General features: G+C 39.9%; 3 protein-coding genes across 7 annotated transcripts; 2 read left to right on the top strand and 1 right to left on the bottom strand.

Annotated features, from left to right (window-relative positions):
- Positions 1 to 102: 102 nt before the first annotated feature.
- On the bottom strand, positions 103 to 2257 carry rps19bp1 (ribosomal protein S19 binding protein 1). Its single transcript, XM_028413146.1, has 4 exons — positions 2105 to 2257; positions 1624 to 1794; positions 881 to 978; positions 103 to 616 (listed from the first exon to the last, which is right to left on the bottom strand). Exons 1-4 carry the CDS (start codon positions 2157 to 2159, stop codon positions 470 to 472), a joined length of 471 nt encoding a protein of 156 aa, XP_028268947.1. The 5' UTR covers positions 2160 to 2257; the 3' UTR covers positions 103 to 469.
- Positions 2258 to 3118: 861 nt separating this feature from the next.
- Positions 3119 to 5901, top strand: LOC114434180 (3-mercaptopyruvate sulfurtransferase-like). Its single transcript, XM_028403192.1, has 2 exons — positions 3119 to 3781; positions 5135 to 5901. The coding sequence occupies exons 1-2, from the start codon at positions 3202 to 3204 to the stop codon at positions 5431 to 5433; spliced, it is 879 nt and encodes a 292-aa protein (XP_028258993.1). The 5' UTR covers positions 3119 to 3201; the 3' UTR covers positions 5434 to 5901.
- A 152-nt stretch (positions 5902 to 6053) lies between these two features.
- On the top strand, positions 6054 to 18647 carry LOC114434160 (uncharacterized). Of its 5 annotated transcripts, XM_028403141.1 has the most exons (13): positions 6054 to 6455; positions 7334 to 7448; positions 8227 to 8319; positions 12508 to 12553; positions 13782 to 13989; positions 14108 to 14216; positions 14316 to 14412; positions 14513 to 14597; positions 14684 to 14817; positions 14948 to 15149; positions 15338 to 15428; positions 15536 to 15614; positions 16400 to 18647. In XM_028403141.1, exons 5-13 carry the CDS (start codon positions 13887 to 13889, stop codon positions 17369 to 17371), a joined length of 1872 nt encoding a protein of 623 aa, XP_028258942.1. In that variant the 5' UTR covers positions 6054 to 6455; positions 7334 to 7448; positions 8227 to 8319; positions 12508 to 12553; positions 13782 to 13886; the 3' UTR covers positions 17372 to 18647. The 5 variants fall into 5 exon arrangements, with proteins under 5 accessions (XP_028258942.1, XP_028258951.1, XP_028258970.1 ...); XM_028403150.1 differs by lacking the exon at positions 7334 to 7448; XM_028403169.1 differs by lacking the exon at positions 8227 to 8319.
- The last annotated feature ends 152 nt before the right edge of the window (positions 18648 to 18799 follow it).

Here is an 18799-nt window from a genome sequence, read left to right as displayed (position 1 = left end):
AGCACCGAGTATAAACAAACAAATGTTCATGTCAAACCAGTTTGTCTGACAGCCTGCTAAAGTGTTCTTTTCTAACTTTTTTAAACACAACTGAGGAAAACATTGTTTATGTAAGTTTATTAGCATTACAATGCAATGAAAACATTGAAATTATTTCAAGGTTGTACAACACAACTGAAAACCACTGTGAGAATGGTGAAAGCTAGGCAAATGAGCTCCTCATGTTTTTGTAATATATTTTCAAATATGAATACAGTATTAAATATGCAAAAATGTTTGAATCTATACTAAAATAATAACTTGAAGTGGTGAATTTCACTTCAGTAAGTCCAGAGGAGACACATTTTGGTCATGATGAAACTTCCAGTGACTTCCTGAATGTAACCTGATCCAGGAATCCACTTTAGTCCACAATACAGCACATTGGTGCTTCCACTGAGGCTGCTGCGTCTTTGCATCTGGGTGTGCCTCATTTCTCCTCGACAGTCCTGCCAAAGTATTCCATCTGGAACTTTTGGAACTCCTCCTCTGTGAACAAGGACTGTGGCTCCTTTGCTTTCTTGACGGGTTTGTCTGGATGGCTTCTGGACTGTCTTCCTGAATTGTAGTTCAGGATCTAAATAGGACAGAAATCAAGTCAACACTTTAGAACAAACTCACTTGTTTGTGTGCTGTTGTACACAGAAGCTTAAACAAAAGTCAAAATTCAGCACAGCTCTCTGCTCTTTTGTCAGTTAATAAGCACCAGAGTTGCCAAATGAGAGCCTGTTGCTGACCATTGCCTGTCTATCAGACATGTGTACTAACGTCAGTGACTCCTCAGCAGACACTGATCAGTCAATAAGTCAGGAGTAAACCTTATTGTAAGTCTTTTTCTTACCTTCAGTGTGTCAGAATCTGGTGCTTTGCCGCTACTTTTCATAAAATATTGGAGGTTATCATTTAAATGGCTCTTCCCTTGCTTCTTCCTGAACTCTTCTACAAAGAAGAAAGAAAAGTTTTAGCAAAGAGGTATGCAAAACAAAAATGTAAATAACATCTAGTATAAACAGTAGATAAAAAACTGAAAAGGCTTTTTAAGAAAGGTGCAGACTGACAGAATCATTCCGGCTTAGTTACTTAAGACCTCATTTAAAGAGAACTAGAGGCATGATCTATACCAGGGATCATGAACTACATTTGTCCAAAGGTCAGAATTCACCTCAGCAGACACTATGAGGACCAGGTGCTCTCATAAACAATGTTGTAATATATTATTGTTTGATATTTTACCGTATTTTCCAGACTATAAGTCTTTTTTTCATCCTCATTTTTCATTCATGAAAATGAGAATTGATGTATACCTTTTTTGAAATGCATTTTTCTGGATGTTTTTGTTATTGTTCTGTCTCTCACTGTTCAAATAAACCTGCCATTGAAATTATAGACCGATCATGTCTTTGTTAGTGGGCAAACTTACAAAATCAGCAGGGGTTCAAATATTTTATACTATACTGTAAATACTGTAATGAGGCTAATCCTGAATTCAGTAACATTCAAGGGGCGGGATAGAAAGCTCCGTCGGGCTGCTGGTTGATCACTGATCATCACAAAACAAAAGATCTGAACATGACGTGTACTGACCCACTGCAGATTTGATCCTCTTGTCTTTGACAGTGGCTTTACTCTTTCCAGGACCAAGGCGCCCTTGCAGCCGTTTGACCTGCTTTGTGACCCCCTGCCTGTTGGTGCTCACCAGGTCCATCACTGTGGCTGAGCTGGGTGTCTGCTGCTGCTTCTTCACTTTGCTGACATCTGGCCCGACACACAAGACAGAAAGAAGGCCAAAATTTCAACTGCAAATAAAGGAATACTCTTCTTTAACTGAACCGTTGTATGGTTTCAAGGGTTTACTTAAAGAACCGTATTCCCTTGTAGAATAGTCGAATGCAGTATGGTATGTTTAAATACAAGCATAGAAAACCCTGCATTGAGAATTACAATATCATTACAGTTACTGGCCTAACCCTATTTTAAATCAGAACATAGCAATAGACCACTTATATACTTTAACTATGCCCAATGCTAATGTTCGCCAACTAGCTAGCTAAGAGGCTAAACCAACCTTTAATGTCATCGCTCAGCAACTCCAGTCCCTTCCTGATCAACGACGCCGACATGTTTTTTTTTTGCTAATGTAAAGTTTTGTTGGAATTTCAGCAAACTACATCTGAAGGGATCGTGAAACATGTGAGTCCATCAACATCCGGTATGCGCCTCGTGTGCGCCCTTTGAAAGCAACCGGTCGGAAAACAACGGATAATGTACAACGTTCCTCCGTCATCTATCTATCTATCTATCTATCTATCTATCTATCTATCTATCTATCTATCTATCTATCTATCTATCTATCTATCTATCTATCTATCTATCTATCTATCTATCTATCTATCTATCTATCTATCTATCTATCATTTTAATAATTTTAAATAACATAATTCGGAGAGGTTTGCAGACTAAGGGAAGAGTAAGACTTAACCCTCATGCATTGTTCGCAAACACTACCCTAATGTGTTGTTCGGGGACAAAAACGTCCCCTAACTTTAACGGTTTTAAAAATATATTATTATGCAAAAAAATTTCAAAAAAATATTTATCTAATATATTTTTAAAACCGTTAAAGTTAGGGGACGTTTTTGTCCCCGAACAACACATTAGGGGGTAAAATTTGCCCACAGTGTACCGTTGACCTATGAAAAATTTTAAAATCATATTAACAAAATTTATGTAAAATTAAGCTTATTGAGGGGCATAATGATTCAATTTGTCCACATATTGACAAAGTTATGGCCAAAATAAACAGAAAAATTTCTCTCAGAGGACAAAAATGTCCCGAACAACACATGAGGGTTAAAAAATGAAATCCAACGTTTTTGGTGCATTTTATTAATATAATAAAATAATATTATAAGTCAAATGCGCTCGGTTGTGAACATGGATCATGCAGCCTGGTGTGTATAGGCTCGTTAATAGCATCTGCCTGAAACTTAAATAAGTAGCCTCTTGCTCCCCTTCACTTCCAGCTGTCGCACTGGGGGCGTGTTGGTTTTGAGCGCTCTCTCTCTCTCTGCAGCGTTATCAACCTTTGGCACTGGAATAGGTCGATAGCGTGAAACTACAGTAAACTATCCCAGTACCTTTTCTACCTCTGCAGAATTCACGATGGCGCTCCAAGCTAGAGCTCTGGTCACCACTAAGTGGCTCACAGAGGCCATGAAGGTCCAGGGGAAAATGCGCATTTTGGACACTTCTTGGTATTTGCCCAAACTGCGCCGAAACGCAAAAAGTGAATTTAAGAAGAAGCACATTCCGGGTGCGGCTTTCTTTGACATAGACCAGTGCTGTGATAAGACTTCTCCTCTGGACCACATGCTGCCATCACACAGGATTTTTGCAGATTATGTCGGGAATTTGGGAATAGAGAGCGACACACATGTCGTGGTGTACGACGCCAGTGAGTTCGGTGCGTTCTCAGCGCCCCGCGTGTGGTGGATGTTCCGGGTGTTCGGACACAGTGCGGTGTCTGTGCTCAACGGAGGGCTCAAAAACTGGAAGCTAGAGGGTCGACCGGTGAGTGACCAGTACGTTAGACCCACACCGACCGAGTTTAAGGCTTCCCTGAACCACGCGTGGATAAAGACATACGAGGATATCCTGGATAACCTGGAGACCAAGAAGTTCCAGGTGGTGGATGCCAGGCCCACAGGCAGGTTCAGAGGACTGGACCCTGAGCCTAGAGATAGTGAGTAGTCTGCAATAAAGTCCTAATGATGCGGGCAGTAATGTAATTCTTACAAACTTAGAGTAAAAGTGAAAAGAGTGGCGCAGCAAGAAATCACATGTACCTGCGCAGCTCTGCCCCCTCTGTTCACCTGCAGGAAAGGTGTACAAGTCAGGCCAACACTTTCTCTGACGGAAAGTGTTGCCAGTCTTCAAATGCGCAATATGCCTCTAAAATAACATGTATTCTGCAAAATATTTCAGGTAAAGTGTAAAAAAATATATATATATATATAATTCAAAGAAGAGACATCCACAACTGCAACTCTAGTTTATGGATCAGCATATTTTTAACTGCATTTCGTAATATATACTCTTTCATGTTTGTAGATTAGATTTAGATTGTATTACTCAAGTTATTGTTGTTCAGACCTCCTTAAGTAAAGAGTGGCTCATTGATCATCATATCACAGCTGATAAGATGACCAATCAGTCAAAGGGAATTGGACAGACAATGTGATCAGTGTGATTTGTTTGGTCTACACAAGAAACATATTATGTATGTTTTACATACAGAAATGGAACAATTGTGCCATGAAACACACACACACACATGCCATGCAATGCCAGTCAGGGTTCAGCGTGGCATGGGCATGCAGTGGAAAATCCACAACAGTGTGCTGCTCTCACAGCTTCCTTGTTTGTCAGCTTGCAGAGTTTGCTCAGAACAAACATCCAGGCAACAAGCTGGGTCTGAATAGACAGACACAAGGAGAGACAGCAAGCAGGACATACTGTATGAGCATATACTCTGACTGCAGGTTCACCTGCTGACCAGTATGATCACAATCATACGTGCACACCCACACATACTGCTACAGTGAACAGTGTACGGGTTAGACATTTTTTAACCTTGGGCATGTAGATCAGCACAGATAGCAGTCAGCGAGGACAGAATAGACACCTTATCTAAAGCCACACACACAATAGCATTAGCTTGTCTACAGGTGAAACTCCATTTGTAAAAGCAGTCTCAGCAGTGAACTTTGACCTCAGGCTGTTTTCACTGAAAAGAGAATCTTGTGGTGCCACAGTTTAGAAAAGTGTGTCTGTGTTTGTTAGAACCATCTTGAGGTATAGATAAGGAATATAAATGATTTTTCTTTCTTTTTTATATAGATAAGTCTTTATCATAAGTGCCCGAAAACAATCAAATTACTCTACATGGCCCTTCTTTTGAAGATTAAGAATCAGTATTTCATCCGTATACCCTTATTTTGATGAACAAATCTATCCACTTTGATTAACAAGTAATGCCGAGGCAGGTGGTAAAGACGTTTTAACTGTACACATCTTTTCTCTTTCTGATTCACAGACACGGAGCCAGGCCACATCCCTGGATCCATCAGCATTCCCTTCCACTCCTTGCTGTTGCCTTCTGGTCACATTCTACCTAAGGAGCAACTCCTGTCTCTCTTCACTAAGGCCGGTGTAGATCTAAGCCGTCCTATTTGCGTCTCGTGTGGCTCCGCTGTGACCGCGTGCCATGTGGCGTTGGCGGCACACGAGTGTGGTCACCCAGGAGTGTCAGTGTACGATGGTGGGTGGTCGGAGTGGTACACCCGTGCTGTGCCTGAGCACGTCATATCTGAAGGCAGAGGGAAGCATTTGTGAGAACAACAAGAGAAGAAGAAACAAGAAACATTTCACTCATTATTGGGAAAAACGTTTGCTAAGTTTCAAGGAGTAGTTTGGCACTGTGGGTCTTTCTCTGCCAGAAGTTATAAAACAGGACTATCTACACATCAGAGTAGTAATAATACATGTTACACTTCTTGTGTTTATTACATGTAAGCAGAATAGCTCATGACTCATGTTTTGCTAAGATAAGCTGTTGTTAGCTGTAGTGCATGTTCTCATACTTTGAGCATAAACACTAACAAACACTTTTCCCAGAACGTATAACATATGAGTGAAAACCATTTGTTTTTACTTCATACTAATGTTATTGAATAATGACTATTGAGAGCCACCAGTATGTGAACACACACAATGTGTTTCAATCATTGTTGGAAGTAGAGGAGGTTTGTTTACAGCTGGTGCTTTTACTGGAATAAACTGGGCTAAACCTTCCACCACAAACACAGTCAGGTGTTCCATGCCGTGTAGACACCGGAGTTTAAATATCTGAATGTAATGAAACTTGAGATGACCTTTTTTTTACCTCCAGCAGACAAACACTAACCTAACAGTTATTCTATTGCATGTAACTAATAATCACAAATAAAATCCCAACCAATGAACACACACACACATACTGGACAACACACTGTTGCTTTATGCACAGGAGCACAGCATACACTGTGTAGTGTCTGATAGAGAGGACAGGTCTGCAAGCAGGTAGAAAGCACAGTTTGACTGTTGGACTTCTGACCTGTGAGCTGAAGTATGCTGCTGACTGTCACACACACTCACACTGGACAACACAGTGTTTCTTTATACACTACCATTTAATGTGAAAATGTCAACAGTCACAGGGTGTGTGTGTGAAAACGGAAGCACAGCTTCTGCTTTCCTATTAAGCTTTTCTGAGTAGTGTAGTTCATACACTCTCCTTTATACATACACATAGGAATCAACTCAGTTCTTCATCCCAGCTGGTTCAGCCTGAGGGAGTAGCCGCCTTTCTTTAACTGGTGAGTGTGATGGTCTGATAAAAATATTATCTCTGTTATCTCATTATGAACATGAAGTCCAGTGGCACAGTTCTCAGAGACAGCTAATAAGGAGAGCCGACTGCCATGAGTGTCTATGGATAGATTTAGTTTTCAAACACTCGTTTGTAAATGTAATCATTAGCACATTTTAGTTGTAAGTATATCTTTATTAAAAAAAGGCAGTGACTCAGTTACAGACGTCTTTATTTTTTTCAAATTTATTTGATTAATTAATACATTTTATTATATTATTGTCATAAAGTAGAAAATATTATAGTCAAATGTATAATAAGATTTTTCCATCTAATTAATTATTATGTCAACAACATGTTATAATATATAAAAATGTGATATTTTTTTCCACTGGAGGGCAGCAGAGCATCAGGAGTGTTTTTAACTGTTGCAGAGGGTACAGCTGTAGAATGAGGTTAGATGATATAATCAGATATCAATCAGTTTTTCATCAGTGTATGCTGAGGTGATGACTTCCTCTGAAGAAATAGGGTCAAACTTTATCTAGAGTCACCCGGTCAGAGATGAGCCACTGTTGCCAAAGCAGAAGCTCCTAAAGGGGATGTATCGCATGAAGAATAATTTGGGGAAAGCACATACTTCTATTCCTCTTAACATCTGACACAGTAACACTTTGTTCTCTTAGTAATAATCAATACTTATTATCCTACTGTGCCTGAGGTTGAAGTCATAAAATGTAAAGTAACAACAGAATGGAAACAGATCGACCACGAGGGTTTCCACTCCGTTGTTTCACATTTCTTCAAAAACTTATCATCATCAAGTTACTACCGTTAAGGAAACCACCTAACCACAGTGTGTGTGTGTTTTGTTGCTTTGCTCAGAAACCTTTCTACACGTCACTAGACAAGACAACTTTAACATTATCAGTACGTCCTGAATGACTCTGACAAATGGACCAGTCACTTTGACTTATGAGACAGAAGTAATCACCAGAAGGTAGGCTCTTATCAGAATTACTTTTTGGATACCAAGTTAGTGATTAAAGAATGAGTCTGTGGTGAGCAGAGGATAAAGTTCAATCTACTTTGATGATCTGAAGTGGTTTTGGTGCACATGTGTGTATGTATGTGCGTTACAAAGACAATGATCATGGCGGTCATGATACGTGATGACATTGGAAGGCTGACGTTTGTATGAGTTATAACATTTAGTTTAGTGGGACAAAGTCATACAAATTCCACATCCATTTATCATGAGGTTTGAAACCCTTAGAACTAATCCTAACTTAGAACCAGGCCCACAGTGTTTTAGGTTTAAAAGGTTAAACATGTTCAAAAATGACAACAGACTATGACGAAATAACAGATGTCAAAGCTGCTTTGTTCATCCATCCACTGGACCAATCAGCATCTGTCCTCTGAGGAACTCATGGGAGCAAATAGTGGGTTTTGACTCAGAGATTAGTAATCTGATTAGGTGATATGATAGATAATTCATCATCATTTCTTTCCATGTTTGTGTTCTTCACCCTGACAAACCCACACTTTTATTTCTGCTGCTCAGTCACACAGTTTATCTGTTGTCATATTTTGTGCTGATACACAGATAAAACACATTAACACATATCAGCTAATACATTAAAAGCATCTAAAGTTATGCTGCTTATGCTGTGAAACTATGGATTTTCCTGCGGCCGTCTCTGGTGTCATTCAAATATTGATCACTTTTGTTGGAATCACTTAAAGTAAGATTGCCTGTTACTCTCATTGTACAGGAGAAGAACAGAAGTGATAGCCTACTGTGACTTGAGTAAGGGAAAATCAAACACCCATTCTGCTGCTGTACGCCCATGTACCCCTTACCTCAGGTGAGTCAGACAGTGAGACTGTGGGTGTTCACACCAAACACATTGAATTAATGCTGCTGAGAAATATGATCCATAAACCGTACTGTGTGTACAGGTTTTATTTGATGCCTCTAAAACAGTAGCAGGGCTGATACTTCCCTCTGTCAGTTGGAGCTTTTAACCTCTGAAACCTTCACCAGTACACAACAGGAAGAAAAGACTTTCTGGATGGTGAATGGGTTACTGTTTTTTTTTTTTATAAGAAACACAAATTCTGGGAAGCAAAGGGGGTTAGGATGTGGTTTGCATAGTGTGTGTATACTTTGTGGTTGGTTTCTAGTGTGTGTATCTGTGAAACGGTGAGAGCAAAGTGAGAAAAAGGTGTCAGCTTTTTTTTCATTTTGCTGTTAAAGAGGGGAAATCCAAATGTCAGGAGACATAAAACAGTACAAAAATGTACCTCGGCGAAGGTTAGAAGGAGAAAGGTTGTGAAATAAGACAAGTGATAAGTGAGTGATGAAGTGAGACTACAAAGACATTTTAGCCTGTGTTTAAGTGATTCTGAAAGTACAGCTTCCCCAGCATGTTTTTTCCCCTTCAGTTGATTTCTGGTCAGGTACCTTTCACACAGACATTTATTTGGACTGTCCAGCATGGTGTTAAATGGATTTATCTAGTGATATGACAGATGTGAGTCAATGCTGGCTCACTTCCTGGGTGAAGTCAGCATATGTTTTTTCCACAGCAATCTGACGCCAGGCAAAGCACTTGAGTAGCTGTTTCTGTATCTGTCAGTACAAGGATCCTACATGATTGTATACATGTGATACTCTGTCATCCACCACCAGTCAAGTGTCTGTGTCACCACCTGTGGATGCAAGATAAATGACTTTCCACAGTTCCACAGAGAGGATAATCCTTAGTTGGACAGTGTCACTGTACATGAAATGTGTTTTACCTGTGCAGGGGTCTGCATTTAGCATTAAGTGTGTATAAGAAGTTGATATTATCCAGCACACTACTCATGGGTTGCCTAAAATCCAGAATCAGCATTCCACAGTTCCCATAATGCAGTTTTTTCACGGCTTTGGGTTGATGAGATGCCCTGACTAGTTTTCTGAATTTCACTAAAATAATGGGTAAAAGCTGCTCTCCTCATGATACCAATTAATACATTCAGAGCAACAGTGGCAAGGACAAACTTTTAACTTTTAACAGGAAGAAACCTTGAGCAGGACCCAGCTCATAAGGAAGACAGTCGGCCAGGTAGAGGAGGAGAAGAGGGAGACAGGACAGAGAGGATGAAGGAGAGAGAGAGAGGAACAAACATGCAGCAAACACCAAACATTACAGAGCAAACATGACAGGTTGTTGATGTTGACAAGCAAGCTTGAACAGTGATTATATTATAGTAGACATCTGTATATTGTAGTTAATAAATAGTAATAGTAATTAAGACAAAGATGAGCAGCAGAGACTGGTGTAGGCAATAGGCATTGAAATATTCAAGGGCCGGACTGCAGGTCAGCATGGAGGTCTGGAGACCTGCAAAGAAAGAGAGAGAGAGAGAGAGAAAGAGAGGGGCACAGAACTACCAGGAAGACAGCAAACACGGTTTATGACATGAAGCACTAGTATGAACCAGACATGAGAATAGATGAGAGGTCAGAGGGTGAGAGGGAAACTGTTCAGTGGATCATGTTTGTGCCCCCCGACAGCCTACAGCAGCATAGCTGTGCTAAAAGTTAAGTTTATCGGCCCTATGATGCCTGTTATGCCTGTGGCTGAGGCCATGTCGACAAGTGCCTGTAACTACACCTAGTAGGCTAACTATATGCTTTACTAAACAGAAAGGTTTTAAGTCTAGTCCTAAAGGTGGAGGCGGCGTGTGCCTCTCGACCCAGATTGGTAACTGGTTCCATAGTAGCGGTGCCTGGTAGCTAAAAGCTCGTCCTCCCATTCTAGTTTTATGAATCCTAGGAAATACAAGTAAACCTGTACTCTGAGATCTGAGTGTTCTATTAGGTACATATGGTACTATCAGGTCCTGCAGGTATATTGAAGCCACTCCATGAAGAGCCTTGTAGGTTAGGAGACGGATTTATTTCTTGAGCCCACTGGGAGCCAGTGAAGAGAAGCTAGAACATATAATAATATAATATTGTGTGCTTTACAGACATCGTCCCCTTGATAACTTCATAGTGTTGATTTCACCAGCGATCATCAGTTTTTACATATTCTTACATTTTACACTGGTTCAGAAACTTCAAACAGGCTCTGCTGTTGACTCATCTTGTGTAGGGTCCCATACATATTCATAAGGTATATTAAACAGTGGGCTTTGAAGTAACTTCTTATCAGTTCTTCTTATCAGATAACAACTCAGTCAGTGAAACAAAAAAAAAGTCAGATTAAATCACAGAAACATGTTTTGATCCAGTGAATGCCAACACAGTTGGTGTATTGATTGTCCTGTGCAGGATCAAGGTGTGGCTGCATCCTCCCCCCGCTGTCAATGGGCAAGAAGCAGGGTGCCCCCTGGACTGGTTTGACAGTCTACTGCAGGGCTAACATAGACAAACACCCACATTTATGGCCTCATAAAGTCTCCAGTCAACCTAACAGGCATGTCTTATATGTGCGAGGTATAGCTGGAGTGCCTGGAGAAAACCCATACAGGCATGGTGAGGACAACACAGACAGGAGGGCAGGGAACCTTCTTGCTGTGAGGTGGCAAGTGTTGTGCGGTGGCAGTGCTAACCACCATGCTACCCCACTCCTCACCATTGGCATGTTTTCTTGTCAAAGGGTCGAACGAGACTGCTCCTAACAAGTAGTTTTGTAACATAAAACTAACCAAACCACAACTGAAAAGAAGAGTGAAATGGCATGCAAGCATGTTTTATGACTCATCAGCCTATTTCTTTGAGGATCTGCCAGTTAAAGAGAATCTACTCAGTTTGAACTTCCCTTTCCTCTTCTTTAAAAGTATCTACAGTAAAAGAAGCACTTCCTTATCACTTATACATAGCTTATTTCTTATAACTCACGCAATTTCAAATTGCACATGGTGATAAATTTAACATTAACAGTGAGATTATAACCGTTAATCTGAATAACATCGTTTTAGGAAATCACAGTATTGTTAGCAGGAAGTGCACCTGTCAGATTAATGGAACTTTCCGATTCTCAAAAAAACATTTTGACCTTTATTAAACCTCACAAACAGGTGACCAGAGCGACGGCAAAAATGTGTGCTTTCCCCTGTGCACGGAAATGGTAAAAAAAAGCACTGTGCATAAATTAGCTTTAAAAAAATGAAATACCTATTCTTAGGTTTAACTTAAACTTGCATTTAAACCTTTCCATCCAACAACACCTGCACACATGTACTAAGCAGGATCAGGGTTAATCCTGCCAAACTTTGCAACTGAAGATTTAGGTGTATGTTTTGTGGGTTGTGTTCATACTGCAGGATTAGGCCACACATCTGTGCAAGTATAAAATGCCCAAATATTTACAGTGCACTGCATGAAAAAGAAAAAGAAAGAAAGAAGGAAAGAAAATACTCAAAAAATGTTTTTGCACTGTGTTATTGTGGTATTAAGTGAAGGTTAGAGATGTGGGTGTTTGTGGGTGGTATGCAGTGGGCTATAACAGCCACATGCCACAAATCCTACTTATAAACACACACACACGTGAACACATGCACACACACACACACACTTATTTTTTTTTCATCTTGTTTTTGACTAAATTGAAATGTCAGTGTGGTTCAGGTGCTTCCCCTGTTACTGTTGGAAAGACGTGGAGAGATATACAAACAACATGATGTGTGTGTGTGTGGGTTTGCATGTTTGTGTGTGTGTGTGCATGGCAGACTGCAGGAAAGCATTAACATATATGGGCGATTAAAATCTGAAGTAGCCAGTCTCCACCTTCATTAGGACAACAGTGTTGGTTAGGTGTTTTTCACCTTCAGTCTTTATCAGCTTGGAGTGACAGAGACAACAGGCATATCTGTTATTTACCAGGTAAAGGTAAACATGTAGGAGAAATGGTTGTTAGATATTTACCACAAGCCCACATAGATGATGGTAAATGTTCATATATCTGTGGAGTTCTTAGTAATGACCTAGGAGTTCAGACATCAGGGGGTTGGCAGATTATATGTTAGATAAAGACTTTATCTGTGACATTCTTTCACAGGACTTGACATGGAATAAAATCAGAAGAAGATCCTGATGAGCAACAGGTAAGACGCTGAATTCATATTTGTGCATGTTTCTGAAGTCTTCCTACTGTTATTATTGTTAAGAGCAGCAACCACACTACTTATCTGTTGGAATATATTTCTAATGAAGCAAACTGTGGTGTGTTAAAGTTTGACTATTTGTGTATCACCTATGGTGCTCAGGTATCACACAGAACAAAGGTGTTAATACAGAGATTTAGTGACTGTGATCATATTATAGATCATATAGGAATATCATATATATACATATATCATATCATAACGCAAGTGAATCTGGAACTTCATCTGGATTTGCATTTCTTGATATGAGAACAGATTTAAAATGTGTCTGATGAGCTTACACCTCAAAGTGCGACCTAGTTTTTCCATACCGAAGACTCTGTGTGGGCTTGGAACAGCACAGATGTGCTGAAACTCACACCAGTGTTGTAGGTTAACTTCGTCAATGGTCACCAAAAACAAGATAATTAGTGGGCTACTATAGATACATCACAAAACATACAAATCATATTATATATAGCAGGACTGCTAGCTGTTATGTTTTGACGGTGAACATCAGCCCATCTAAGACTGCTATGCAGCTTGTCTTGATCTTATGATGATGTTGTCCTATGAGTTTAATAGTTTCTAACATTAGCACGCTACCTTTCATTGGTGCATTGATTAACACCTAATTAAGTGGTAGGGTTAAAACGTAACTTTAGATAACTATGTAACTTCTGCAAGTAGGGCGTGCTTACAAGCACTTTGAGTAGATTGGACTTACAAGAACTATATAAATATACAGCTTTAACTTCTGTAGGAAGTAGGACACAAAACATTATATTACTTAAAGCTGTTATTGTAATTTTAGTGTAGTTTATTAATTGATTATTTGACTGGTTTGATTAAAAACCGCCACCCACACCATAAAATAATTATGTATAGTTAATAGTTAATCACTTGGTTGATAATAACCTATGCCAGGTATTTAACTAAGGGAAACCTAATAAATGAGTCTCATGCCACACTCATACCATATAAGCCCAAAGATAACTAATAACAAAAAGATGTGTTCAAGCCACCAGTTGCTTTTAACAGATGTTTTATCAGGCAGGATGTGAAACAGTTCTACTTCTGTTTTATTACATGTTGATGTCACAGCTAATTTGAGGGCACAGCCGGATATGTGACCAGATACAGAAATAAACGTATGCCGCTTGCTGACCTGCAACATTTTTATCTGCAGGATGAGAAAAAGAAAGGAGTGAGTTACACCTTCAAACAAGTCAAGTAACAAGAAACAAGAAAACCAACCAGATTTCCCAAGAAAAGAATACTGATGTCCTGATAAATGGAGATACTTTTAAAGAAGACTCTTCTTCTCGTTGCTCTGCTTTCTCTGCTTCAAGTCTGTGCCAGCACATGTGATGGTTGTCCCAGCCTTCCCGAATCCAGTGAGTGATTTTAACTTGTAACTGATATTAGGATGTGCAGCCCCATAACAACAAAAGTTCTAAAAATGTCGCTTTAATCCTTCTTATTTCATCGTTCTTTCTCTTTTAATTCTCACAGACCTCACATGCTACAATGACTTCAACAAAAACATCACATGTTTGTGGGACAGCATGTATGGGTCTGACACAGCGTGCACGATACATGCTGAAAGGGTGGATGATAATCGGTAACGACATCAGTCAACAGGAAATTAGCTTTAAAAATACAGTGTTAATCACAATTATGACACTTGAACAACATTTTGTTTTGTTTTGTCTAATTAAAGGTTTTACACATACAGCAGTTCATGTGAACTAGAGCCTATTGATGTCTCCACGCCGGCCATGAAGAAGTGCTCCATGATCTTCGACGTAGACTACACTGTGAGTTTGTCACATGATTGTTCAGCCTCTGATCGTGTGCACTGACCAGTTTTGCATTGTTTTTTGATAAATGTCTCCTTATACGTGCTCTTTTTTTCAGTTTGAACCCAACCATGTATTAGCCATTAATGTGACCTGTGATGGGAAGCAAATTGTAAACATCACCTACAGGCCAAAATGTCATGGTGAGTAGAATCTATATATTTCCTCTTTGTGAGCTGACTATGAACTGTTCACTCTGACCTGAATCAAACTATGTGTGATCCTGCAGTAAAGTTGAATCCTCCAGGAAAACCAGACATCAACTTCACCACTGTTTCCTGGTCGCCCCATGTTGATGAGTTTTCATTCATCCCTGAATACAAGTCAGATCTGCAGTGGAAACAACAGAACCAGCAGTGGACTGTATGTATGCTTGTGTCAACATGTTCTTATAGCTACTTTATGGCTGTATGAAATCCTTGTATGAGTAAACAATGTGACACTGTATTAAACACGCACACACTGGTTTTGTCTTTGTCCGGACCTATTTCAGGAACAGGAGCTACATATTGAGTGTCAGAGCAACTGTGGGATGGATCTGCCCGAAGAGTTGCTGATAAAAGGCGAACGGTACGAGGCACGGGTTCGGGGGCAGTCCATAAATGGAGATATCTGTGGAACTTGGAGTGACTGGAGTCCTACCACATCATGGGTGTCACCGATAGGGACAAAAACCAAACCAGAACCACCACTAGGTAAGTCCACAACAGATATAATTGTAATAGGCTAAATAGGATCCATCTTTGCATTGTATAGAAAGGGATACTGCAGTGCTACCATGTAATAGTTCCTATATAAGTTCTATAAGTTCTCTAGGTAGTTACAGCATGATATAGACAGTATGTCTACCTCACATCTAACTGGACTGTCCTGTGTTTGACAGATTTGGATTTTCTGCACATAATTGTAGCGGGGGTGGCAGTGTTTGCCTTGGTGCTGGCTATCATAGCCTTTAAGTCTGACAAAACGTCCTGGTAAGCAGACACAACCACACAAAGGTCAACGTTTCCAAAAATATTCATGTCGCATTACATCTTCATGGTTAAAGACAATTTTAATGTCTTTATCTTTCTTTCTTTAGGGTTCACATAGTAAAGAAGATCAAAGGTCAACCCATACCAAACCCAGCAAACTCTTTCCTGCGGGATGTTACTTTCAAGGTGGGATGATGTTTTCCTCTGTTTCTTAGATGGTTCATTATACTATTGTAAGATTTCGCGAAAGCAACAGAAAATGATAAAATTGTTTTTTTGGCTACTTGTGGGGAACCCAACATGTAAACTTGTCCTCAGTCGATTAGCAGCAAAGCTAGGTAATGCTAACTTGCTGGAAATAACAAAAGGCATGCAAATACATAAAATAAATCTTGAGAAAGTCATCATCATGCATCACTTAAAAAATCAATGTAAATACTCACAACACTTACTAAAACAATGCGCTGCAAGAAGCACAGATGCTTCCTGGTATTGCTTGTGTTGTGAGTATTAGTATTAGTATTAGTATTACTGCCACATTCTTGTGGAAAAGAAAATAAAATACAGTTATCGGCTTTAAACACTGGGTTGGTTTAAGAATGATCTGGGGAACAGTTGCATTTCTATTGCATGAATTCGAAGTAGCAGAATTGTGATGTTGCTGAGACAATATGATTAGTGTAGCTCTAGAAGGAGCACAACACAGAATGATTATCTGAAACATCAGAGAATAATGATTACAACCACAACCCTGAGCAAACGGATGCATGCCTGTAAGTGATGAGACCAGGCAGACAATCTGACTCATCGATGACTTGGAAGACATGAATTTTATGATCCTAAAGGTTCATAAAATTCAGGTTGACTATTTATGCAGGTTTGCTTCCTCATAGCTGATTGCAAATTGTCCATCATCTATATTTTTCTTAGTTGTCTTCTTGCTTCCCTAACTTTGACCTTCCTTCTTCTAGACCCTGTCGACTCCACACTTTAGCACCAAATCTTTTAATTCCTTCTTGGAACCAGTGGAGATTGCCTCTGGGGAGGTGACCTTCATGGTGGATACTCTTACACACTGCACTGTGGAGACAAAGAAAATGAAAAACAACCAGAATTCCGCCAACTCAAGTTTCACCAACCCAAGTTACTCCGAGCTTTGTACAACTCCAGTGTCCTTGCTTACTGCTGGAAATCTGGAGCCCTGTGCCACTGACACACCTTATGGACCTGTTTGTGGTCAAGGTGAAGGAAAAAAGAAAGATCAAGATCAAAATAAAGTGACAGGGAAAGATATGGAGATCCAGAAGATGTTTTCCAAAGGCAGCAGTGACTCAGTCCTGGAAATTTCAGACTATGAGAAGACTGAGAAGATCCAAGCGGAGCGCCTGAGGCTCCAGAGTCTTGATTCAGGCATATGTTGTGGCGAAGAGGTCAGTCAAGACAGCATGGAGGCTGATAGCATCAATTTGGGTGACGAGGGCCCAGAATGTGAGCAGGGGAAGAAGGGAGGGAGTGGGATAAAGGTAGATTTTCAGAAAGTGTTTGGAGACAGTCGAGGTACTTTTGGTGTAAAGTCTATTCAAGTTTGCTCAGATTATGAAAGTGTCCAGAAGCTGCAGGTTGACAGCCCAGAGCTTCCTAGCATGGATTCAGGCGTTAGCAGCGGGGGAGAGGAGCAGATGAGTCAAGAGGAGGGCATGGATGATGTTGACAAGCCCACTGAATCTACATGTTTCCTGTTTCCTTCTCACCCATCCATTACCTTGCCATGCTCCTCACTCTCCTCCCCACAACTACCTTTCAACATCTCTGGCTCAGGTTTGACTGCAGTTTTGCGACCCCCACCAAATCAGATACTTGAGAGATTTGCTCTGATGTCAGCTTGCAGGTCAGTGGAGCCCTCTGGTGATGGATACATGCCAGTGAGACAGGAACAAAGCTAAGACCTGACAGAAAATAAAATGTTAAGTCTAGTATGTAGCATACTGCAGGACGTGCTCTCACAGCTAGCTCAATTAAATTTGAATTATTAAAACATCAAAAAGTTTATCTTGTGCACAGTATTCAAAAACAGGTAGCGCTGTTTAATCGAATGTATTTTTATCTTTCTCATATTTATCACAGCTTATTTAACATTTACTGTACTACATGTATGTGTGTGTGAAAGCTATGCCATATAAAGCTTTAATAGCTTTGTGCTTTAAAGTTTAAAACCGTTGAAAAAAATGTATGTTCTGACTCTTTCTCACAGCTGCTCTTTTGGAGTTGATCTTGATGATCAAGAAAGGTTGAGAAGATGAAAGTCGTTTCTTTAAATTAACATTTTTATATTCAAAAACCAATGACAAGAGCTCAATGTGCCAGCAGTGAATGAAAAAACACCTGCATCAGTCCATTGGACAAACCCTATTTCGCAAGTAGGGTCAGAGGTCAGTGGCAATTTTACCACAATTCCCCTGACATGTTTGAATCTGGACACAAATGGGTAGTGTGAACTGATCACAAACCCAACTGCAAATACGTGTTGCCAACAGCCACGCCATGAAAAAGAGAGGGTGGGACACAGGCCTTCAACAGTAATGGCGAACAACATTGGAGACAAAGCGAACCGATGGTCGTCCATGTTGTGTACTTCTTCCTCTTTGATGGCAGTTGGCAAACATCAAACTGATGCATTACAGATATAGTCTGTGATCCATCATCGGGTGCAGTTGTTAAGTGTGTACTCCAAAATCTTTAAAGACTATAAAATTTGTGTAGTGTGACCAACCATCTGTTTTTTAATGTCCTCTGTCAGTCAGTAGAATAGCTCAGACTGTGTTATTTGCTGGATCAACAGCACTATGGATGATACTCATCAAAACAAAAGACTTATAAAGCTTATTCTATGAAATGAAAAGGAGTGTACATCGCAATTTTGCATTTTTACGGCAGCTATGTTGACTCATGCCTGACATTTACTAATATATACTGTATTTATGGATCAAAGGATGAAAACAGCTGCCATGTTACTGCATTTGTTTCTGTATGTTGTTCTCCAAACGGTCATCAATAAAACATGCAGCAGTTGATTGTATTTGTCATAAAATAAATAAATAATGTGTATATTTGATGCATTTCTTCATACCTTCATGTCAAATGTTTTTATATAAACTCAAGATTGATGCAAAATATTGAATGTAACATGGAAATATACAAATAAACAACTTGCTACTTGTGTCTGAAGTAGAAACAGGCTCATTGTCTCTTTGCTGCTTGAGTCTACAGTAAATATACAATTCTCTTCCTGTGCATCAGCCTCTCTGCAGGGCTCCCTGGGACTTCATGTTTGTGAAGTCCCAGAAATGATCTCTGGAGGAATGAGTTGAGTA

Source organism: Parambassis ranga, chromosome 1 (genome assembly GCF_900634625.1).
Source record: "Parambassis ranga chromosome 1, fParRan2.1, whole genome shotgun sequence".
NCBI classification, from domain to species: domain Eukaryota; kingdom Metazoa; phylum Chordata; class Actinopteri; family Ambassidae; genus Parambassis; species Parambassis ranga.
Note: the sequence above shows the minus strand (reverse complement) of the source record. Positions and strands in the feature narration are given on the sequence as shown.

Excerpts from the sequence above, each read along its gene's own strand:
- LOC114434180 (XM_028403192.1), top strand. The coding sequence starts at position 3,202 with ATGGCGCTCCAAGCTAGAGCTCTGGTCACCACTAAGTGGCTCACAGAG. Across the intron at positions 3,782-5,134 it reads GGACCCTGAGCCTAGAGATA|ACACGGAGCCAGGCCACATC; the intron begins GTGAGTAGTCTG and ends TCTGATTCACAG.
- LOC114434160 (XM_028403178.1), top strand. The coding sequence starts at position 13,887 with ATGGAGATACTTTTAAAGAAGACTCTTCTTCTCGTTGCTCTGCTTTCT. Across the intron at positions 14,217-14,315 it reads GAAAGGGTGGATGATAATCG|GTTTTACACATACAGCAGTT; the intron begins GTAACGACATCA and ends GTCTAATTAAAG. Across the intron at positions 14,598-14,683 it reads CTACAGGCCAAAATGTCATG|TAAAGTTGAATCCTCCAGGA; the intron begins GTGAGTAGAATC and ends GTGATCCTGCAG.
- rps19bp1 (XM_028413146.1), bottom strand. The coding sequence starts at position 2,159 with ATGTCGGCGTCGTTGATCAGGAAGGGACTGGAGTTGCTGAGCGATGAC. Across the intron at positions 1,795-2,104 it reads GCTGAGCGATGACATTAAAG|ATGTCAGCAAAGTGAAGAAG; the intron begins GTTGGTTTAGCC and ends GTGTCGGGCCAG. Across the intron at positions 979-1,623 it reads GAGGATCAAATCTGCAGTGG|AAGAGTTCAGGAAGAAGCAA; the intron begins GTCAGTACACGT and ends TCTTCTTTGTAG.